Source organism: Propithecus coquereli, unplaced genomic scaffold (assembly GCF_000956105.1).
Source record: "Propithecus coquereli isolate 6110/MARCELLA unplaced genomic scaffold, Pcoq_1.0 Scaffold42, whole genome shotgun sequence".
NCBI lineage: Eukaryota > Metazoa > Chordata > Mammalia > Primates > Indriidae > Propithecus > Propithecus coquereli.
In genome coordinates, this window is record NW_012149952.1 from 2,752,200 (window position 1) to 2,775,118 (window position 22,919).

Below are 22,919 nucleotides of genomic sequence, written 5' to 3' on the forward strand. Positions count from 1 at the left end.
GGAGGCTGAGGCAGAAGGATCACTTGAGCCCAGGAGTTTGAGGTTGCTGTGAGCTAGGCTGACGCCACGGCACTCGCTCTAGCCTGGGCAAAAGAGTGAGACTCTGTCTCAGAAAAAAAAAATCCTCTGAGCCTGATGGTTATCCTCATTCCCATCACACAGATGAGAAAACTGAGGCTCAAAGAAGTAAAATGATCTACTGCCAATACGCAGCCAGTAAGTGGCAGTTTGGATCCAGGTTCTTCAAAACCAGTGTCCTCTTGGCTGTGTTACACATGTTTCTTAGATTACAGAGTTAGACTATAGCTTCCTCCCAGGGATCATGCTTAATCATTCCAGTGACTGTATCATCTTTTACAGAAGTTTCACCTAAGTCCCTTGATGAGACCATGTTTACTGATTCAGGGTTTGGAAGATCATTGATGTTTTATTGTTATTCTAGGGATGCGGTTTGATTCGAAAAAGTGCTTACTGGTGATCTTTCCTCGCCTTTTCCCCAGGCTAACTCCTTCCACGCCAGGTCTCAGTTCCTTTCTCAGAGAGGCCTTTCCAGACACAAATTTTGAAATCCCTTGTTATAGTCTTTTATTCATAATGCTTATTGCACAGTCGATACTTTTGCATGATTTGTGAGTTTATTAATGCTAGATCATAAGCTCCATGAAGGCAAACAAAAGCACGTCTCCTTTGCCCCCAAACACCCAGCTCTTAGTGAGTAGCCGTCGTTTTTAGCTTCCTGACTCCAGTCCCAGCGCAGGTGGCATTCAGTGGCTGTGTGGATGATGCCTGCTGGGTAGGGGGCATCGTGCTTGGTGCTGTGGGGCAGATTCATTCCTTTGACAGTCCCTGGCTGAGCGACCTCTCAATGCTGTGCGCTTGGGATACAAAAGGCAATTGGCTACAGTCTCACCCTCAACTAGTTCAAGGTCAGTGGGAGAGACCAACACGTAAACAGATAATTATAAAACAGTGCAGCCAGTGCCTTGGTGGAGATAGGCCCAGGGTGTTACAAGAGTGCTGAGGAGGGAACAGCTGAGCCAGCCTGGGCGAGAGGGGTCAGGGAGGCGGGCATGCTTCTGGAAGAGGAGACCTCCATGCTGAGGCTCCAAGGAGAAGCCAGGTGAGGGAGGTTGTGGGGAGAAGAGGAGGGCTTTGCAGATAGAGAATACGGCACGAGCAAAGGGTGAGAAGAGTGAGAAGCTGAGCAGTGTGTGCCGAGAAACTGGACCAGGAGGCAGGCCGGCCTGGGTTCACACTCCAGCTCTGTCACTTCATCTCTGTGGACTCAGCAAGTCCCTTTAGCACTCTGAGCCTCAGTTGCTTTAGCTATAACCCCTATCACACTGGGCCGTGGTGAGGACTAAACTGCAAACTTGAAGGCCTCTGCCAGCAGAGGGATTGCTGGGGTGGGGTGGGGAATGGGGTCCCGGAGCCTCTCTGTCTCTGGCCCCCAGCAGTCTCATGTTGTCTTGAGTCCTGGCTCTTGCGCTAAACCTTGTCTTTCTTCGGGGGGCAGAAGGAGATTCTGCTGCGTGTCCTGCACTACATTCAGTACCTCCAGAGATGCATCAGTGTGGCCAAGGCCTTGCTCAAATTCCATACCAGCGATGGGGAGGCTGGACTTGGGGGTGAGTAGTTCAGCCGACGTTTCCTGGTGCCTGCTACGTGCCAGATGTTGTTCTGGCCATCATGGACACTGAGTGACTTGAACGAGTCCAGGCCCTCCTGGATCTCAAGGCCTGGCGGAGGGGACAAAGTCAGAGAGGTGTGCAAGATCCTGTGGGAACTTAGAGGAGAGGGGCCCTGGAGCTGCGCATTAGGAACAGTAGGAGAAGCGGGGAAACCCCGCCAGGCAGAAGAAACAATATAAGCAAGAATGTGCAGCCATGAGAAGACACGTGTGAAGTGTTTGGGGACAGACAAGGAGTTGGGTGTGATTGGAGGGACTGTAGCATCGAAATGATGTGTGTGAGCTCCTGAGCTAGATCGTGACTCAGGCACGTCTTTGTGACCTTATCCTCCCTGTGCTTCAGTTCCATCATCTGTAAAGCGCCATCATTTCCCTTCTGTGTTTGTCGTGAGGTTTAAATGAGTGAATGCATATAAACATAACCCAGTGCCTGGCACACCAGTCGCCCGATACTGGATGTGCCGAGTGCTGTCATTGCTACTGGAGTATGAAATTCACAGGCAAAATCGTAGGAGGTGGGGCTGGAGTGGTCGGCAGAGCCAAGGATGGCAGGGACGAGATCCTGAAGGACTTCTAGTGCCTGGCTATGGAGGGAGATGAAGAAGATGAGAATTACTGAAGGATTTTAGGCCAGGGAAAAGTCATGATCAGATTTGTCATTTTTAGAACAAGGTCTCTGACATCTAGCATAAAGGATTGGTTATGAAATTAGGAGAAACTGGAGTCAGGGAGATCAGAGGAGATACTTTTTGGAGTGATCTGGATAGGAGGTAATGAGGCCCATCTAGCTCTGCAGCTGAGAACAAGGACAGAAGTGGGTAAATCTGGGAGATGTTAAGGAGGAAGAATGGGGAGGCCAGAGGGAGAGGCCCAGGACAAGCCTGGAATGGGCCTGGTGCCCTCGCTGTGCTGAGGGAGGTAGGAGGAGGAGTTTGGGGTGGGGAAGAGGGTGAAGCATCTGGGAAGTGTTGAGTCTGTTCTCCCTCTCCACCGAGGCCCTGAACAGCCCTGGAGAAATCTGAGTTTTCGTCCTATACTTCTGCCTCCTGGCTCTGCAACCCTGGACAAGTCCGATCTCCTCCCAGGGCCCCCGTTTCCACATTTGTAATGTCAGCCTGGGGACCCTCCCTGCCCCAGGATTGGGAAGCATTGGTCTGGAAGGCAGAAGATGAAAAATCGGGTGAGGACGGCGGGGATCTGACCTGTCTCCTTCTCCATCCACCCAGGGCTGGGTCGGAACCCAGCCTTGGGCCCAGCCAGGCGGAGACACTCCACCCCTTCCAGCTCCCCATGCTGTCAGAAGTCCCGTCTTCGGGGGGCCTGCCAGAAACCTCGGAAGAAGAAGCTGACCAGAGCACCAGGTATGAGCCATGCGTGGAAGAAGCAGGGCTCCTTCTCCAGGGCTGCCATCACTCTGGGGGCCTACTTGGCCCTCTCTGCCTGGGATTAATTCCTAGCTCCCCCCGGACTAGTGCAGAGGCCTCACACCCAGAAGGTCGGGTTTCAGTGGACTGGGGTAGAACCTGGGCACCAGTATTTTTTTTAGAGCTCACAAGGTGATTCTAACATGTGGACAGGGGTTGGACTAAGTGGCCTCTAATCGAGAATCTGGACATACCCAGAAGGGCTGGTGAGTGACCAGGCCAGGCAAAGCTTCGAAACAGATTTTCAGACCCACACAAAGAGGGCCCCCACCTGAACCGTATTCTGGTGACATTCAGGCAGCCCCCAGACCCCTCTGACACCCGACTCTCTGCTCCTTCAGAACGCCAGACTCGGGTCCAGAAGCCTCGCCGTTCTCTGGCCCTGGACAAACCTGAGAAGCTGGTGACCCCATCCCCAGACCAGAAAGGAGGAAACATGGGGGGCACCACCGCTCCTCCAAGATGCCCCAACTCCTGCGGTCACCCTGAGGCTGCAGCATCCTCGTCTCAAGGCAGTAGAAATGGAGGACAGTTCCGCCTGACATTGCTGGATGTGGCCGAGAACATTGGCCACTGTGACATCTTAAGTTGGTCTCTTTCCTCACTGTTAATAGTAACTTAGTCTTTCATTTAGATGCTGCTTTTTCAGCACCGCTGCGTCCCAGACACAGTATTAGTGGCGGGGGATACAGCCGTGAACGAGATAGAGACCATCTCTCACTTCGCAGACGTTATGTGTTCTTTTTTATTCCAGGCTCTGTCGTGGGGGTTAGGGTGGGACAAGCTCAGCATCACCCTCATGCAGGGCTTCAGGTCGCAGAACTGGGGATAAGGGCAGGGCCTCCTTCTCAGGCTTCGCTTAAAGCAGGCAGACTCTCTCTTGTGACTCCTGTCACCGCCCCAGCTTGGAAAAGGTGCGATGACGCATCCCGCAGAGAGCTGGGGGCGGGGAGGTCTGAATGCAGGGCTGGAGACCTCGGCTTATTCCTCCGTTCGTTCATTCAGCCCTTACTCCCTGAGCACCTCCTGTGTGCCAGGTCAAGTGTGGGGTGCTGGTGACAGATCAGTGACCAAGTTCTCAGTCCAATGACGGAGTCACCCACATCACCAGATTCTGATAGTCCTGGGCTTGCACAGGATGCTGGGGGCCCCAGAGGAGGTGTCTGACCCAACCTGGAGATCAGATCTTCGTGCTAGCTGTGTGACCGTGGGCAAGTTACTTGAGATCTCAGTGCCTCAGTTTACTTACCTGTAAAACGGGTATAATAACAGTACTCTTTGGGAAAGGGTTACTATACAGTATGCAAAATACTCAAAACAGTGCTGGCCAGAGTAAGCACCGCTACTTGTTTGCTATCCTCGCTGTCATCGCCAGCATGCCACTTAAGGATGTCATCTTTCTTACAGCTTCTGATAGGGACGTGGTATTCAAGAAACCTGGGGATGATTTGGGGCTCCCCTGAGCCTTGTGCAGAGGCTTTGCAACCTGAGGTTTTGGCTAGGATTGGGGACCGAGAGGCAGCATGGCAGGACCTGGCATCTTTCTGTCCCCTGCGTGCGGGAGTCCTGGGATTTGGCCCAGTCCGCAGCAGGGGTCATCTTGATTTGCCCCCTTAGGCTGCTGTTGCGGAAACAGTATCCAGGACAATGGGCCTTATCCTCCTCTTGGGAACCAGGAAGGTGCTGAGAGCATCTATTTTCTCACCAAGGCACAGCGCTGTCCTGGGTAAGGGCCCCCCAAGGGCTTTGAGTGGGTGGTGCTGAGGTGTTTGGTCTGGTGCGGTCGAGGTCGATTCACGTCCTCTGCTGGGGCCCCTTGAGCACCAGTCGGGGTCTAGCTTTGTGCCGACCGTGAGCTCGTAGGGAAGCCTGGCTTCCCGTGTCCTGGACGTGGCTGCAGCCTCCTCACTGGCCCCTCTGCCTTCCCTGTCACCCTTCCAGCCCATCCTCGTTTGACCAAGTGGCTTTTCTAACACACAGACCTTGACCACATCAGCCCTTCCTCAGTGCCTGTAGTGTAGAGCCCAGAAATCTTAGCTGGCATTTGAGACCTTCTGCTGCCCCCAGTTCACTCGTTAGCCCCCTCTCCTGCCCTTCGCTCACAAATCGTACACTTAGCAACAGCAAATATTCGCCATTCCCCACCAAGCCATGCCCTGGCCCCTGCTGGGCTTCTCACAGTCTGTGCCCTGTCCACCTGCAAAGCTGCCCCGTCTTCAGGCCGAGCTCGCTGCGCTCCTCCCTTCCTCGCTGCCCTCTCAGTGCCTCGTCCTCCTTGAAGCCCCTGGATCCCAGCACCCCCGTGTCGTCAGGGTCTGTTTGCCAACTGGTCTCTCCTCACACGACTTGAAGCTCCGTGAGGGCAGGAGCCTGAGCGGGTTGAGCTTTCTGCCGCCAGCATCCCCCAGAGGCCAGCACGGAGCCGAGCCATGTCTTTACAGATGGCCACACTGAGACACCCAAAGGGGTCACACAGCAACTTCCAGCCTGGGGCTGTGTGTCTGCCTCTTAAATTCCATTCTTTGCAGGCAGAAGCTGTCGTTCTATAATTCCAGTGAGGAGGTGGGTAAGAAGTCCCCTGATGCCGACCCTTGGCTTCCTGTCTGGACCACAGAGGACAGCCCCCATGGTGACTGAAAACTTGTCTCTTCTTGTAGGCTGCTGTGGGGGCCTTCTTGTGCTTTCATTCTGAGGATTTCCATGGAAGGGGGGAGAGTGGGAAAGGGAATGGAGGTTCACTAAGCACAGGGAAGGCAAACACACAGTGTGCCTGCTGTCTCTCTGCTATTGGTTGCCATGGCAGACATTGCTAATTGATTGTCACTCTTTCCTTTGAGGCCAGACACTGCCTCAGAATCTTTCTTAACACAGAGCTACAGGTAGCTACAGTCAGTCTATCAGATCTGGCACATTATAATATTGATTTTTTTTTTTTTTGCCATCCCTGACATAATGCCAAGCGTTGTACCTCTTAATTGCCTCTACCAACAACTCAAAATGAGAAATTGTCACAGTCCCCTTTCCCCAGTGTCTGGCACCATGTCCTCAAAGCCGGCTGCTGTGTTGGGGCAGAGGGCAATCTCTGGGCTGATGTGTTCTTTTCAGGGAGCCCACTGGCCTTGGAGCCTCCCCAGACCGATACCTGGAGTGTGACCAGCAACCCGATTGAGTTCCTAGGACTCAGCCCTTCCATCTTCAGCTCCCCAGGCAAACTGCTGCCGGAACAGATCTTGGAGGATGGCGCTGAGTATCTGACTGAAGGTGAGCATTCAGGGCTGGGCCTGCCGCCTAGGCCGTTCAGGAGACACATGGTGATGCCACCGTGTGCTTCAGCCTGTGCCGGGCCACGCTGGGTACCAAGAGGTGAATCCCACCCAGGCCCTGCCTCGAGGAGCCCACAGCCTAGCGAGGGAACAACCACAGGCCAGTGTGGTGAGTGGAAGGCTCCAGGAGCCCCTAGCAGGGAGCCCCTTGCTCTGCCTCAGGGTTGGAGGTGCCCAGCGGAGCAGACCTGTGAGCTGGGTTTGGGCAGAGGGTTGCAGATCCCAACAGAGAAAGCCCGAGGAGACGCCAGCTCGTGGGGACAGCAGGGCTGAGGCACGGCGCTGTGAGAGAAGCATGTTTGCTCTGGCAACCCCTCCGTCCTCCCTTCCCGGCAGCTCTCTTTGAGGAAGTGTACTTGGATCCTGAGTCTCCAGCTTCCGCCTGCATGCCCGAGGTGTCCCAGAAGAAGGTAGGTATCGTCCATCTGTCTGACCACGGACTAATCGTCCATTTTCCACACACCTTATTCACAGCCGGATTCACTCGTCCCTCCCCTGTCCCTTGCAGCGGCCTCCCACCCGCCCACTCACCTGTCCATCCACTCCTGCTTCTCATCCTTACAAGAGCTTACCCACCCACCGTGCGCTCATCCACCCAGCCTCTGAGCACTCACTGTGCTGGGCGCTTGGAACGAACGAAACAGAAAACATTAAAAGCTGAAAGCTGCTGGTGCCCCTACAAGACCCCACATAATTTTACAGCTACTCTATGAAGCAGGGTCTCTTGTGGCCCCATTTTACAGATGAGGAACCAGAAATCAGAAGTGATCTCAAGAATCCTCAGTTGGAATAGAGACCAAAACCCAGGACTGCCCCCTCCCAGGCCTCTGGGCTAAGCTCTGTAGCCACCGTCTGCTCCAGGAGGTCCCTGTCTGACGGAGACTCAGCCCCCCAGCTCTAGTCCCCAACTGATTCTTCCTCCATGGTCGCCTCAATGAGTAGCTGAACTGGCAGCAGAAACAAAAACAGACACCAATAGCAGAGCTCTTAGTCAGTGCCAGGCACTATGCGAAGTGCTTCTCAACCCCACGAGGCACGTATTGTGACCAGGATTTTGTAGATGAAACCCACACTCGGGGAAGTTAAGACCTGCCCAGGGCATCACAGCTACTGAGCGTGTAGCAAACTGGGGGAGCTTAAAAAGGTATTGCCCCAGAGGAGGCAGGTGCCCCAAGCCCAGTGAGGCCCTTCTCTGACCCCTGCGGGAACTCTGGAACATTTGCTTGTCTAAGGGGTGTTGAGAGAACGTCTTTAATCCGAGCTGCTTCTAATGTTCACATCCTAGAAAAGCAGCGATAGGGATGAGGGGGCGGTGAAAGGGCACTGCCCATCCCCCCTCCCATCTTTCTCCTTCCTCGTGGCCCAGGATGTACCCTCTGAAGCTCCAGAAGACCTTCCTGACTCCCACAGCCTGTGCCAGCCCTTGGTCTCGCTGGACCACTGCTACCTTTCCCTGAGTGAGAACAGCAAGGCGCCATCCAGCCCTAGCTCCGATGACAGCGACACAGAGTCCACATTGATGCAGCAAGAGGTGAGTGAGGTGGCCGTCTGCCAAAGCCAGTCAGACGTCTCTTGCCCTCTCTCATCCCCCGTCTCCCCCACCCAGGACATGCGAGCTAACCCCGAGGGCTTGCAGACCTCCAGTGACGAGGACGGAGACCATACGTGGACCCCCAGCCGGCGGGCCTCAACCCTGCCCGCAGCCGGGAGAAAGGCCAGGAAGGGCCGAGCAGGCAGGGACCCCGTGAAGCCCAAGGAGAGCAAGAAAGCCCCTTGCCCCACCCAGATGAAGAAAAAGTGTGTCAATGGCTTCATCATGTTCTGCAGGATGAACCGGAAGCAATACATCCGGTGGGTGGGGGGTCCTCCCTTCACTGTCTGCTCACCCCCCTACACCATGTGGCTCCCCACTGCCATCTGACACATCTGCCCATTCCTGGAGCCCATTAAATTCTCCCCCAGAATTTAACCTGGACCCCTCACGTTGGTCAGGGCCTATCGGTTGTAAGTAATGATTTCAGACTTAAGAAAAGGAAATGAATTGGCTTATTATAACCTATAAAAAAGGACAGGGACAGATTGCCTTCACATGTGGTTGGTTTGAGGGCTCAAACAACGCTGTCCGGAATTTTTGTCCCTGTCTCTCAATTCCTCTGTCCTTCATTCTCCAGCATGCTGGCCTATGTTGGAGGCACCCAGGAGGTACATGTTTGTGTCCTTTCTGCCACCCTAGCAACTTTGGTGGGAGGAGAGCTCCTACCTCTAAGGGTTCAAGCAAAAGTCCTGAGTCTAAGTAACTTTGACAGATCAGGTGCCCAACCCTGAACCAGTCGTTGTCAGGCCTGAAGCCAGGAGAGGGGGAGGCTCCTCAGCTGCAGTGGAAGAGAGCTGGTTCCTTTACAGGGAGATCCAGGTGCTCGTGCCAGGAGCAGTGGCTACAGGTCCCCTATACTCTCCTGGGACACCGGGTGCCCCCTTGAGAACAACCGTTTAATCCATCTCCCTTCTTTGACTCCTCGGCTCCAGAGGGTGCGTAATGGGGGCCTCGCAGGCCAAAGGGATAGGAAAGATCTGAGTTTTCAGATGGGAAAACTGAGGCTCTGAGAGGGCAAGGGACCCTCGTGTGGCCTTAGCGATGGCCTCTGCCCAAGTCAAGGTGCCCTGCAGGCTCCTCCTTACCTCCCCCACGTCCTCCTTCTTCCTGTCCCAGAGCCTGCCCTGGGACCGCATCCACGGCTGCCACCAAGGAGCTGGCCCAGCTGTGGCGGGTGATGACCCAGCAGGAGCGGAGACCGTACTGGTGAGAAGCCCCTGGCAGGAGGCCTGGTGGTGGGTAGAGGGGCCTCCCTGATCCTAACCCTGCTCCGGTCTGCAGAGCCTTCAGCTTCATGGTATTGGGAACAGGTTGGGAGTTGACTGGGCTGGGTAACTTGTGTGCCGCCAATTTTCATTAGCGGAGAGGGAGCTAAGCAGGGCGAATAGCCTAAGTGGGGGCTTGGGCCCTGCTGCCTCAGTTGCTTTTGCCGTCTCGGCCACGTGGAGTTTCTCAGAACATGGTTTTATTTTCCTGTCACTTGGTCTCCTTCTTCCCCCCTCTTCTTCGACCCCCCTTCCTGAAACCTTGTCCTTTCCACCAACTTTGAAGCGCTGCCATCTGCCTGTTTCTGAATTGGCCCCTGAAACACTCATGTCTGTGCACAATTTTTAAGAGATCCTCAAAGGAGCGTGGGACTCCTGCAAAGAGCCTTGGCAGAGTCCCGTCTCACAGACCGGGACTTGGAGACCCAGAGGTGTGCCCAGTAGGGTTAAAACTCTGGCCTCCCTCTCAGCCAGGCTCTGGTCACTTCAGGGGCCAGAGGATTAGGGGTGGGACAGAGATGCCCAGGAGGTGAGTGAGGAACCCCTGGTCATCCTGCCACCGTCTCCCTGCAGCATCAAGGCTCGAAGATTCAGCCGCCAGCACAACCGCATCGTGAAGCAGGACAACTCCAGCAGCGACGAGGACGACTGGGAGACGCCCAAGCCCTTCTACCAGCTGCTGGCTGAGAAGGCTCGCTGTGCCTCAGACGCGGCCTCAGTGCCACCCCCTCTCCACGGGTGAGAGAGGGTAACCCCCTCGCTCTCCTGCCTTGCAGCTCTTGCTTGAAGCCAGGAGAGCTTGTCCCTTCCTGGGCATTGAGCCTGGCGACGGTGATGCAGGTCTCCGTGGCCAGTTCCCACAGGGCCTGCAGAGGGGCGTAGTTACTGCTCCTGCTGCTGCCTTGCTCGGTCAGAGCTGCCCTTCACAGCGCTTGTACCCTGTGGCCCACCAGAGGACCCTCAGGGCGGGAGGGAGGAAACCTTAAATGAAATGCAAGGGGGTAAAGTTTACAGGCAGGGGCTGCCCTCTGCCCTTCCTTTCCCTACCCCAGAACCAAATGGTTTCAACCCTTTTCATTCTCACCTCTCCCCACTCCCCTCTCCCCTGTTCTATTTATGAATTATTTATTGTTTTAAACAAAATAAAGCAAGCGCAACCCTTGTCACTAGCAAGGGTGACAAGGGGAGGCTCTCCTGCATCTCCTTGCCCCCCCTCCTCTAGGGTACCCCTTCTACCCAAATCCAGAGGCCTGCGGCGTGAAAGTAACCTCACTGCCCACACCCTCCAAGCCCCACCGCACATCCGAACACAAACCCTCTCCCCCCTTCAGGAAGCAGCGATCAGAAAGCCACAGTCTCAAGTGTGGCTTTCTGTCATTCAGGTTTTCTTTGGGCAAGTCATTTGGAAGGAAACCCACACCCCCAGTAGTTCTGTTGTCTGGTAACTTTAATTGAAATGGAGGCATAACATGTTCTAGAAAAATAAAGATTTAGGATACAAACTGGACACGGGGGTCAGGCTTGCCCCCAGGGATGAGGGACTCTTTGGTCTGGGGCTGGACGTGATAACGAGGGCTTTCGTCTGGGGGAGCTAGTGGAGCAGGCCCCCGCCCTGCCCGCACCGGGCATCCCTTTTCAGCAGGAAGGGCCGGGCTAGGGGAGGGTCTGTCAGTCTCGGGGCACTGCCTGTCCCCCATCCTCGGATTCCAAGCAGTTGTGAGAACACTGGATATCAGTGGAGCTATTAATAGTGTTTCAGGGAGTGACAGGGAGAGGGATCGTGGGGGCTGGAAAGCCAGCCATCTGGCCGGGTTTTCAGCTCACAGCCAGCACCAGGTGGAGGGGGTAGAGTCCTGGGTCAGGACGTCCCAGATCGCCCCAGATATATGGCAGGGCGGAGCAAGGAGAGGGCTGTAACAGAGGAAGCCCCCCGTCCAGAGAGGGACGGTGCCCTGGACAGGGAGTGGACAGGGGCAAGTCCCCCAGGCACCTCCAGGGCCTGGAGAGGTTAACTGGGCCTAAAGGACGTAGTGTGTGTGGAATCTTCAGACTGCAGCAACCGTTTCTGAGAGGTTCCCTCCTCCCAGGTGCGGTCCCCGCATCTTGAGCACCATTGTCAGGAGAGCAACTGGGCCAGGCTGGGTCACAGTTCCAAGGGTTCTTCCACAGGCACCGACTGTAGCTGGGTCAGGACCTTGGTCTCAGCTTCTAGCCCCTCATCAACCTCAGCCCCTGCCGTGGCCCCCAGGAGCAGCCCCTCAGGGTCAGGGTCCTGCAGCCTCAGCACGGTGTGGGGAGCCTGTGTCTCCAGCCCCTTTTCGGCTTCTAACAGCCCCTCTGTTCCCGTGCTCAGTTCCAGCCCTGCTGGCCAGATGGGTACAGCCGCAGGTGACAGCATCAGCCCCTCTGGTGGGGGTGCTGGGAAGCTGGGCAGGAGGCCAGGGGAATCTGGGGAGAAGGGCAGGCTGGCACCAGAGGCGGCGGCAGGGGTGGGTGGTGGCTGCTGCACAGAAATGGTGCCCAGGGCATGCGCCTCCGGGAGAGCAGGGCTGGGGGCCACCGGGAGGGCTCCTTCAGGCACTGAGATGGCCGTCTCTGGCTTCAGGGGCAGGGCCAGGCTGGGGGCTGGAGGCAGGACCTGGGAGACCAGCATGCTGGTAGGGAAGGTGGCGGTGAGAATGATCTTGCCCTGCTGCACAGCCACGCCCGTCACGATTGGGCTGCCAGACACAGGGTTGGCCAGGAGGAAGTTTCCTGTGGGGAGAAGAAACGGGCCAAGCATAAGGTTAGAGCCAGAAGCAGCTGGCAGAACAGAGGGAGAGATGCTACCGGGCAGCAGGTGGCCAAGCCCCTTCCAGGCAGAGCCAAGCCCGTGTGGCTGCAGCCAGGACACTAGCCCTGGCACAGAAGGGCACTGGGACTTGCCAGAGGTGACATGCCCCCCGAAGCCCACTGACAGCCCCCTCCCTCCCTGAGTACTGCAATCCCCTCTCCCAGCTCTCACCCAGGCCTGAGAGAGGCAGAAGTGGGTACCTGGAGCAGTGGCCGAAGGCAGCTGCAGGGCCGTCACGCCCACCCCAGAGTTTATCAGGTGCACGTTGGCAGGGCCTGCTGCAGCTGCCACCTTCACAGGGCTGCCTGGCCCAGCTGCCAACAGCTGCAGTGGCCCCACAGCCTGGGGCAGCGTCACCACCTGGGAGGTGGGCACGACCTGGGGCAAGTTCAACAGCGGGGAGGTGGGGCCCAGGCCCGTTGGGTACCCAGGGGGTGGGGAGATTGGCACCACTTGTGGAGCAGCCACAGCAGGCACTGGTCCTGGGGTCAGAGGAAAGGTGGCAGCTGGCGGGGGGCCAGGCACCACTTGGGGCAGGGTTCCTGGGACCTCCTCTCCGGCTGGTCCTGAAGCAGTGACCTGGGCCCCCTTGGTCTCAGAGGCCTCAGGCTGAGCCTCCTCCAGCCGAACCTCCCCAGTCTGAGGGTCCAGGACCAGGGAGGTCTTGGCCTCGCTGGCCCCCTGGGGACTAGGCTGCGCAGGAGGAGCAGCACCGCCCCCTGTGAGCAGCAAAGGGCCCAGGCTGGAGGCCTCGCCCAGGGCCAGGCTGTTGATGATGACAGGGCTGCCATTGAGGAGCACGGCTGGAGAGCTGCTGGCCGCCAGGAAGCTCCCATTCACCAGGATGGAGGAGGAGGCGGGGCACGGTGAAGGAGGGGTGGCTCCTGCCAAGAATATGGAGCCCTGGGCAGTGGCCTCCACAGACACTGGGGCCACCCCTCTCTCCAGGTCCTCGGGACTTCGGCTGGACTCGTCCTCAGTAGTGGGATTCCCATCAGACTCGCTGTCGGGAGAAATGACTGTAAGTTGTGGGCCCTTAGCCAGCTGGGCTCCTGCACAGAGCCAGGTGCAAGCTGCTCTGCAGGAGCACGGGCTGCCCACTGCCTCCCCACCTTTCCCCAGCCCAAGCTTCTGTGGACCATTTCTGGGGTCACGAAACCTCTGTGAGACCATCCCAAGACCCCAGGGCCTTCTGCAAGCCCTGCATTGACGCCATGGCAGAAAAGCTAAAGCCGGACGGGATGGGGAGGGAAGAGGCCCTGCTTTCCCACTGCCTTGGCCACGGTGCCCCAGAGGCAGAGCACCCAGGCTGCCCTGAAGCTTCCTGGGGTAGGCAGAGAGCACGCAAGCCCGCCAGTGTCCCGGAGTGAGCAGGCGCCGACTCAGCTCCCTGTGCCCTCCCCGCGGGGCGTCAGAGAAGGGAGTGAGAGGCCGGGCCCACAGGGTGGGAGGGGAAGGGCTTGGGTTACAGGGAAACCGGAGCTGGGGAGGGCTCACGTTTCACAACAAAGACGGACGACAGGCCACGCTGTTTGGGCCCTGGGGGGTGTGGGGGTGGGTGGGGAAGAGTAACGGTCAGGGGAGGGCCAGGCTGCAAAGGGGGCCTGAAAGGAACCCCTACATAGGCTGGGGTGGGCAAAGGCCCCTCCCGCTTCTCCGCAGCCCCCATAGAGCCCCTCATTTTCTCACTGCCTCCCCCCAGTGAAGTCTGGAACACGGACTGGAGCTTGGATGGAACAGCGCGAAGAGGTCTCTGAGCCTCCGCGTGCGGAGCAGTGACGCCAGGAGAGGGGGCCCAGGCGTGTGTGTGTCCCATCCTCGCCTAGTTCCTGCGCTCCGCAGACGCCTTGAAGGTGTGGGCGGGAGGTGTCCGAGGAATTCGGCGCGCTGACCCCAGCAGTAGGCACCGGGGAAGAGGGCTGGTAGATAGACTGTCCCCGGGAAAGCCAGACTTGCCCCGCACGAGTCCCCTCACCTCTTGCAGGGAGCGCCGCCGCCGGCCCCGGTCCTGTCGCGCTGTCGCCGGTTCTTGAACCAGTTGCTGACCTGCGTGAGCGAGAGGCCGGTGAGCGTGGCCAGGCGGCGCTTCTCGTCCGGCGTGGGGTAGCGGTTGCCGCGGTAGCAGGCCTTGAGCGCGGCGCGGGAGCGCTCCTTGAAGCAGTAGACCGTCTCCTCGCCGTCCCAGATGGTCTTGGGCAGCGGGAACTTCTTGCGGAGGCGGTACTTGTCCACTGCGCCCAGCGCACGGCCACGGGCCCGCTCGGCCTCGTGGTAGCGCGCGCGCAGGTAGAGGTCCTGCAGGAAGGCGTGGTGGGCGGCGGGGAAGGGGCGGCTCTCGAGTAGCCGGTAGAGCTCAGCGTACTCGCCCCGCTGGAAGGCCACCAGGGCCCGCGCGCGCAGCACCGGGTCGCTGCCACGTAGGCGCTCGGCTGGGGGCAGTGCGCCCAGGAAGCGGCTCAAGCGGCCGGCGTGGCCCGCCTGTAGCAGCGCCTCGCAAACGCACGCCACCTGCTCGGGCGAGAAGCGGAGGCCGGTGGGCGGCTCGGCAGTGGCCTCGGGGGACGACTCGGGGACGCCCGGGGACCCCGGGCCCTCCGCTCCCGCCGCCGCTTCGCCCGCCCCGGCCGCCGCCGCCGCCTCACCCTCGGCCGCCTGCAAAGTCTGCAGTAGCTGGCGCGCTTCCTCCTCCTCCTCTTCGGTCGCCGCCGCCGCCACCGCCTCCCCCCCGACCGCCGGCCCCGCGCTCGGCTCCGCAGGCAAGGTAGCCATGTTTTGCAACTTTGGGAAGTTCCTCCCTCCTTCTCCTCCTCCCTCGGGCTTTCCCCAGCCCCTTCCCCCGCCTGTCCCCCCTCTTCGCCCCCACCCCCGAGCTTCCCGATTGTCTCCCCTGGCAGACCCTGCGGCCTTTCCCCGCCCCGAATGCGAGACTCAGCTCTCCACTCGGGTCTCTGTCCCTGTGTGTCCGTCCCCCTCCTCGTCGTGTCCGTGATTCTCCCTTTGTTTTCCCTCCGCCTCTGGCCGCGCTTTCTGCCTCCCCCCGCGTGTGCCTCAGGCTCAGGGCCTCAGTTTCCCCATCGGGACAACGGAGAAGGTAACGGGCCGTCCAGGAGGGCTAAGGGCGCGAAGCCACCTCCACCCCGGGACTGAGCTCCTGCACGCCTCCGTCTCCCGGGTCTTTTGCGGCCCCCCCCACCATTCCCCATCTCGGCCTGCGCTCCGCCCCTCGGAATTCCCGGCTCCGCAGGGGGGCGGGTCTGGCCGGGAGGAGGGGCGGGGAAAGCGAGCTAGAAAGTTTGCAACAACTTTTCTGAGCCTACGTTCCTGGAGCGGATGCGCGTGGCTTGCGCAGGCGCAGTGGGAAGACAGTGGCCCCGCGCGCCGCCGGCCCAGCCCCCTTCTTCTCCACGCGCGGTGGCACAGCTGGGCCACAGCTGGGCAGGGGGGCGGTGCCTCCGGGGTGGCCGGACGCCGAAACCCCGCCCCTCGGTTTTCCCTCTCCCCATCCCTGATTCGTCAGCCTTGAGTCCCGCGAGCTCCCCGCCAGGCCGTTGGCCTCCTCCACTCGCCTTCTGATTGGCCAGTGAGCAGCCTCCCGCCCACAACGCAAACAGAACGGACACCGCGGAGCCCGGAGCTTTAGGCAGACAGGAGGGCCTTTTATTCGCGAGGGTCGGGCGTGGGGTCCTAGGTGGGGAGAGACAATAAATACCGAGGAATGTCGGGGGTCTCACTGCATCCAAAACGTGGATTGGGGTGTTGGGGTCCTGGAGCCTGTCAGCGAGTCCGAGGACAAGACAAGATCAATAAATATCCAAACCTCCGAGGCGGGCGGAGCCGGCTGTGGCTCCGAGTAGCGCATGTGAGCAGGGAGCGCGGGAGTCCCCGAAAAAGCGGGGCTGGCAAAAGAAAGCGGGCAGAGGTTGCGCCGAACGTTCGCCACGGAAATAAAACGTTCCCAGGCGAGCAGGGCCGCATGCACAAAGAGGATTTGCCAACTAACGGCGGGTGGGAGTGCGTGGAAGGTGAAAAATGGATGGCCAAGCCCGGCCTGCTGCCTGCTCAGGACCGCAGTTTACTCATCCACGTCGGGGCCTCAGCCCTGCCGGAGGGAAGAAGTGGTCTGCGATCCCACCCTGCAGCAGCAGCAGCAGCAGCAGCAGCAGCAGCAGCAGCGACATTCCCGGCTACAAAGCCCCCAGGAGCCCCATTCGCCGGCCGCGGGCCCGACTCCTCCCTCCCCGGCCGCCAGGGGGCGGGCCCGGATCATGGGACGGGAGCTGGGGCGAAGACCCACGCACGCGGGAGTGAACGGGGGTGCGTTGGGAGCAGCTTCTGTGTAGTGTCCGGGCCACCCAACCCTGCAACGGGCCCCGAGTGGAAGTCAGTCTGGGGCTCTAGGGTTCAGGGGGCGAAGGCGACTCCCGGGCAGCGCCAGGGCGGGGACAGATAGCCGGCGTAGGCCACCAACCCAGCGCAGCCCAAGGCGGCGGCAAGAGCCAGAGCAGCGGCGAACAGGAGCAGGGAAAGCGCCTCCGATAGGCCAGGCCTAGGGACCTGCGGGCGAGAGGGTGGGATCAGCACCCGGCGACATGGGCCTCTGATTGGCTCTAGGATTCGCCCCGCCTACACCCAAAAGTGGATCCACAATCCTCCCTGCACCCCGCCCCCGGTCCCCTGCAGCCGGCAGCTGTGGTTGGTTTGCTCGCAAGCCTCAAATCCCGTACGAACTCGCCATTGGCTGCTTCCTAGCGGCCTCTGTTGATTGGCTGCCCGAGCTTTCTCCCTCCCCGCTGTGGGCGGAGCCCGACATAGCTGCCCCAAAGCAGTGATGGCGCGGGGTGGGTGGAGCGAGGCGAGGGCGCGGCGGGCGAGCGGGCGTGCGTGGGCAGCCGGACGTACCCTGGCAGGGAACAGCAGGTGGCGGCGGTGCATGGGGCCTGGCCCCACCAGCGGGCACTGCCCCAGAGCCACGGCCGTGGGGCCATCTAGCTGGAGAAAGAAGGGACAGGTGACCCGATCGGAGCCCAGCCCAGCCCTCGGCAGGGCGCGAGAGACAGTGAGGGGAGTCGAGGCCGGGAAGGGCATCTAGGGAGATCCCGGAAGGGATGTGGTGAGACCTCGACGGAGGGAGATCTGGGGCTGAATGAAGGGCTTCTGCCCTCTGGAGCCGCAAAGAGGTAGGGTGAGCCCTAAATACGGACGGGGAGACGGGAAGGGGATCTGCAGAGGGGGCAGCAGGCCCTGAGGCCGGGGAAAGAGAGGGGTCTTACATGGGAAGGTGGATCCGTGGCCCGGGGACTGGGGACCCCCGTGACAGCTGGAAGGAGAAGAGAGAGGCGTAGGGCGCGTGGAGGGGCGGAGGAGGGCGGTGGCGCGGCGTGCCCCAGCCTGGGCCCCTCCCCTCCCCAGGTGTTCACACCCCCGCCGAACAGCCGGCCCACCTCCTCCTGGCGCCCTCCGGGACGGGGGCGGAAGAGGGACTCGCCTGCGGCTCCCTGGGCCTGAAGCAACTCCATCCGCTCCTGCAACTGCCGGACGTGTGCCTCCAGGTCACGGTTCCGGGCCTCGGCTTCGCGTAGTTGACTGCAGGGAGGTAAGCACGGTTAGCCCCTCTGAGTCCCGGCGAGAGGGGCAGCAAAGGGTTGCCAAGGGCCCCGGCGCCCCGACCCCGACCCCGACCTGGCGAAGTTCTGGTTGGCCGTGCGGATGGCCTCCAACTCCCGGCTCAGGCTCTGCCGAGTGAGCACCTCCTCCTCCAGGGCCTCCTGGAGCTCCCGCAGCGTTACCTCCGCCTCAGCCTCTGCTTCCGGGATAGCTTCTGGAACTGCCACTTCAGCCTGTGTACGAGGACCGAGCTTAGGGCTGCCTGTGGCTCCCACAGGATTCGGGAGCCAGGCCTGGGATCCTCGCTTGTCCTCTACTCCCCGCCCCCCTGTAATTTCTGGAATCCCCATAGCTCCTGCAATGATCCAAGCCCCCTCCGTGGTCTCCAGCCTTTAGTCTGGTCCTCTGCTATCCGCACAGGAACCAAAGGGCTTGTCCTAAAACACTAACTCAACTTGACCATGTCCCTCCACTGCTCAAAATCCGGCCAGCCCCCTAGTGCCCTCGGGACATAGCTTGTCTCCCCTCCCCTCCCCTTCCCATGTAACAATTCAGCCATACTACCCTCCTGTCACTTTCGAGAACTACCCGGTGTTCCCACCAGGGCTTTGGCCCTTGAGGTTCTCTCTGCTGACCGGTTGGCACTGTTCTTTCCATGGTTGGCTCCTCCTCCTTCGCCAGGGCTCAGCTCAAAGATGAACTCTTCAGAGGGGGCCCCCCCCACACGTGCACCCACATGCTGAATGCCCTGCTGCCATTTCTTCCTAGGGACTGTCTTCCAACTGCTGTAACCTCATCTCTACAGGTTTTCTGTCCGCTTCTGTCCAGTAAGCTCCCAGAGGGCAATGGCACGTGCCAGCCTGGAAGCCCTCACTTTCCCTTCATCCCTGAGCGACCTTCTCCTCCAGCAACTTACTGTTTCCTCTGGTGGGGACACCGTGGGTTCCAGGCTGGGCGCTTGCACATGTGGCTCAGGCAACTGCTCGGCCTCCAGTTCCATGGGTGTGGGGCCTGGGAGGACCTCCCTGTCCCTGGGGAGAAGAAGAGGACACGGGGAGGGAGAGAGGCTGCCATCTCCAGGTTGAGAACCAGGACTGACTAGCATGTGGGCAAGAGGCAGCTGGCCCTGAAGACCCCCTGGTTGGGGGAGGGGGAGGGGCAGAGTGAAGAGACGCGCTGCTGGTTAGGAAAAGCCTGCCCCTCCCATGGCCTTGGGCCCCTGGGAGCTGCTGCCCTTTTCTAAACCTTCTGCAGAGATGTGGAGTCCAGACACCCATTCTAGGGTCTGCTGTCTCCTCCCTTTGCAGACCCCTCTCCTTAAGGCCTCAGGACAGGGAAGGGGACCCCATGAGGGAGCTGCCCAGCTCTGGCCACCCTCCAAAACTGTCGTCTTAAGACTAGGTGTGGGATCCCAAGAGCGTGACTCCAGATATTAGCACACCCCCTTAGGCTCAGCTACTGGGAAGAGAACAGACCCTCCCTAGGAATACGAAAAGGATGTCCCCTCCGACCCAGCAATCCTTCCTGTGGGAATATGTCTCAAAGATCTATCTATCCTGATATTTGAAACTCGGACTTAGCGGGGGAGGGTGGGGGCAAGGGCAACATACGTAACCTAAACATCTGTACCCCCATAATATGCTGAAAAAAAAAAAGTCAAGAAAAACTGAAAAAAAAAAAAGATCTATCTATCCTGGACGTGCGCCTGGGACATAACAGAGGATGAGCTAAATCCTGACCTGCCATTAGGCAGGATACCACACAGCAGTTCAGAATCATGTTGTAGTTCATTAATGGTAAGGAATGGTGTTTGTCACACGTTGTCCAGTAACAAAAGCTGATTAGAAAACCACCTGTTCTCCCAGCTGTTGAATATGTGTCTGCGCATGTGTGAGCCAGGGACCCCTGCTGGGCAGTGGGCTCGGGGATGGGCCTCCTTTTCTGTTTCATTTTTTTATTTTTAAAGACAAGGTCTCACTCTATCACCCAGGCCTGGGGTGCAGTAGCACCATGATAGCGCACTGTAATCTTGAACTCCTGGGTTTAAGCGATCCTCCCACCTCAGCCTCCCAAGTAGCTGGGACTACAGGTGTATACCACTACACCTGGCTAATTTTTCTATTTTTATCTTTTTGTAGAGACAGGGTCTTGCTATGTTGCCTGGCCTGGTCTCAAACTCCTGGCCTCAAGTGATCCTCCTGCCTTGGCCTCCCAAAGTGCTGAGATTATAAGCATGAGCCACACACCACACATGGCTCCTGACCCATATTTTCTAATTTACTTGTGATAAGCATACATTATTTGTATGATTAATATTCTTAAAGGCCTTATTGTTATACGACTGACTCAATGAGTTAGTGTTCTTTTAAAATTGATTGTAAAATTCTCAACATTATTTTCTAAGATTCTGAGGCCCTAAGACTCTGTAACTGGAAATGTCAAAGTCAACGGCTACAAGATTCTAGAAGGCCAAGTCTGTGGCTCTGAGGTTTACAACTGAATCTAAAATTTTAAAGTCCTATGGTCTGAGACTTTAAGATTCTACAACTCTGGGCTCCTAAGAGTTCGTGGTCCCAAGACTGATTGGTGCAAATCCACTGTCCGACGACGAGCCGGAACACAGGAAGCCCAAGCAGCCTCCGGGGCCTCTGGTGGCCTTGCAGGGCAGAGCTTACCTGAGGGCCATGCGGGAGTAGGAGTAGCCCACGAAAGGCAGGTGGACCCCCAGCGGCACGCCTTCCTGCATGTCTGACAGTGTCTCCTACACAAGAGACCCGCGGATGTGACCAGCAGTTGTCAGGGCTGGCCTCTCACCCCTTTCTGGTCTTGGCCTACATGTTCCCCCCAAACCAACCCCAACTCGGGGCTTATCGAAAGTGGCCCTCCGTCATTTTTTCTTGTATCCCTTTATCTCCCTTCAGGGCATTTGCCACACTACGTGAAAATATATATTTGTCTAGACTTCAAGTGGATGAGGGGAGGGACCAGGGCTGATTTGGTCAGTTCTGTGTCCCCAGACTGCCTAGCAGAAGGGCACCCGGAGCTGAGCAAGCATTCCAGGACAGCTTGCTAAGTAAACAGTGGAGAGAGAGGTGGCCTAAGGAAGGAAGAGTCCTCTCTGCCTTCCCCCCATCCCTCCAGGTCTCAGCTTAGACACACAACGCACCCCCGCCCCGAGCCCCCCAGGACCTTCCCAACTGGGCCAGGAGCTCCCCCAACTCCCACACTCTCCCATCTCAGCCCTGATCACTCAGGGGCCTCACAGTCTGGGGACTTGTCTGTGTCCCCTCACTGACTGTAGGTCTAGGTCACACACTGGGTGGGCACAGCAGGTGCTCTGGGGAATGAATGATTCAGGACTCCAGCAGGTAGGCACTGTCATTATTCCAACTTTATGGAGCGGGGATGGGTAGGTTCCCTCAGCCCCTCAGCCGAGGGGGCGCTGTGGGTACCTACCCCGCCCCCGCTCACCATGGCAGTGAGCCCGTCCTCCACCACATCAAAATTGCATGTGTCAGTGGCACCCTGGAAGTCTGGAGTAAAGGGGGGAATGCTGTCGCGGAGACCATCCCAGTCGAGGCCAAAGAAGAAAGGATGCTTCTGAAAATCGCCTGCTCCATCCCGGCCCAGCCTTGTCTCCGGGGGACACAGCAGCCGCTGGATGAGGTCTCGAGCCTCCTCAGGGACCCCTGCGTCCGCCAGTGGCAGAGACAGGTGCTCCTGGTCAGAGGGAGAGGGAAAGGCGTCGTGAGCTGGAAGCAAGTACAGAGAGTTCAGGGGCTCCTTGGGACTGCACTCACCTTGTAGTGGACGATCTTGCCGTAGGTCTCGGCCGTGGAGTCGGCGTAGAAGGGCGTCTGGCCGTAGAACATTTCATAGGCGAACACGCCCAGCGCCCACCAGTCACATTCTGGTCCGTAGCTGCCTGGCCCTGGTCCGCCGCCTACAGCCTGCAGGATCTCGGGGGACAAGTAGTCTGGGGTGCCCACAGCCACCAGCGATCGCACCTGCGCCAACAGGGCCAGAGCTGGGCTCGGTCCTACACCTCTGGGCTCTGGCTGCACCCTGCCCACCAGCTCCGGCCCCCTTCTAACCACGGCCCAAATGCTGACGCCCTCCCTCTGCCTGGTCTAAACCTTGCCCCCACCATGCACAGCACACTGAGGCCTGTTCGCCTCCTCCTTCCCCCTCCAAATCCAGTCCGGCTCCCACCCCAGCTCCGCCCCTGTGCCCCAGCCCCGCACTCTGCACCTCCCTCCCGCTCACTGGTGGCGAGTTGCCCCACGGCGGGCGCACCCGCTCACCGTTCCATCTGCCCGCAGCTTGAGGCAGGAGCCGAAATCAGCCAGGCGGATGTGGCCACAGCGGTCCAACAGGATGTTGTCCGGTTTGATGTCCCTGCGCCGAGGGAAGGCGTGAGGAAGGATAAGCGAGCATCCCTCCCACCGTCCCGCAAGGCTCCGCCCCCTGCCACTCAGCAGCACCATCTCGGGTCCCACCCCCTCAGGTTTTGCCCCCTGGAGATTCTACAATTCTGGACCCCAGGCCCCACCCCAGTGGGCCCCAACCAAGGAGGTCCTTCTCTAGGCCTTGTCCCCTCTGAGTTCCAACCTTCGAGGTATGCTATCCCTTTCCGGGCCCCGCCCCTCAGGCGCTGCCACGCCCACCTGTGCACATAGCCCAGCCGGTGCACCGAGTCTATGGCCATGACTATCTCGGCCAGGTAGAAGCGCGCCATCTCGGCCGGGATCCGCTCCCCAAACTTGCTCAGCAGCGTTAGCAGGTCCCCGCCCACGTAGTACTCCATGACCAGGTACTGGAGGAGGCGTGTCATGAGTGGTCAGTAGTCCCCCTAGGCGCTGCCCGCTGATCTCCCAGGACAAGGACTCCCGAAGACACCCTATCCCTGGGCAGAGATGCCGCAGCCCCAGCCCTGAGAAAACCCCAGAGATCTCCCAGGCCAAATCGGACAGCATCCCCTCCGACTTCTTCCAGGGTGTCACTGGACAGAGGTTCACTCCCTCTGAGACATTCAGGGAAAAGAGAACCCAGAGACCTCCCAACGCCGAGTATAGGTCCCAGATACTCCCTGCCCCGTCAGCGCCCCCAGATAGAGTTCCTGGAGAGCTGTCCCATTCCAGGTAAGAGACTCCCCCAACAGAGGCTTTTTTTTTTTTTTTTTTTGA

The 22,919-nt window shown here is 59.0% G+C and overlaps 2 protein-coding genes across 2 annotated transcripts in view; both read right to left on the bottom strand.

The window, feature by feature from the left end:
- Positions 1-10,742: 10,742 nt before the first annotated feature.
- SIX5 (SIX homeobox 5) lies at positions 10,743-15,297 on the bottom strand. Its single transcript, XM_012653296.1, has 3 exons — positions 14,105-15,297; positions 12,330-13,132; positions 10,743-12,050 (listed from the first exon to the last, which is right to left on the bottom strand). Exons 1-3 carry the CDS (start codon positions 14,896-14,898, stop codon positions 11,440-11,442), a joined length of 2,208 nt encoding a protein of 735 aa, XP_012508750.1. The 5' UTR covers positions 14,899-15,297; the 3' UTR covers positions 10,743-11,439.
- Positions 15,298-16,314: 1,017 nt separating this feature from the next.
- DMPK (dystrophia myotonica-protein kinase) overlaps positions 16,315-22,919 on the bottom strand; it is a 10,329-nt gene continuing 3,724 nt past the window's right edge. The window contains exons 5-14 of the mRNA XM_012653432.1: positions 22,401-22,549; positions 22,038-22,131; positions 21,534-21,740; positions 21,190-21,453; positions 20,409-20,494; positions 18,650-18,764; positions 17,809-17,966; positions 17,400-17,712; positions 17,029-17,118; positions 16,315-16,683 (exon numbers count right to left, since the gene is read on the bottom strand). Of these exons, the coding sequence (XP_012508886.1) occupies positions 16,531-16,683; positions 17,029-17,118; positions 17,400-17,712; positions 17,809-17,966; positions 18,650-18,764; positions 20,409-20,494; positions 21,190-21,453; positions 21,534-21,740; positions 22,038-22,131; positions 22,401-22,549 (1,629 nt within the window). The 3' untranslated portion in view covers positions 16,315-16,530. The remainder of the gene's footprint in view (positions 16,684-17,028; positions 17,119-17,399; positions 17,713-17,808; positions 17,967-18,649; positions 18,765-20,408; positions 20,495-21,189; positions 21,454-21,533; positions 21,741-22,037; positions 22,132-22,400; positions 22,550-22,919) is intronic.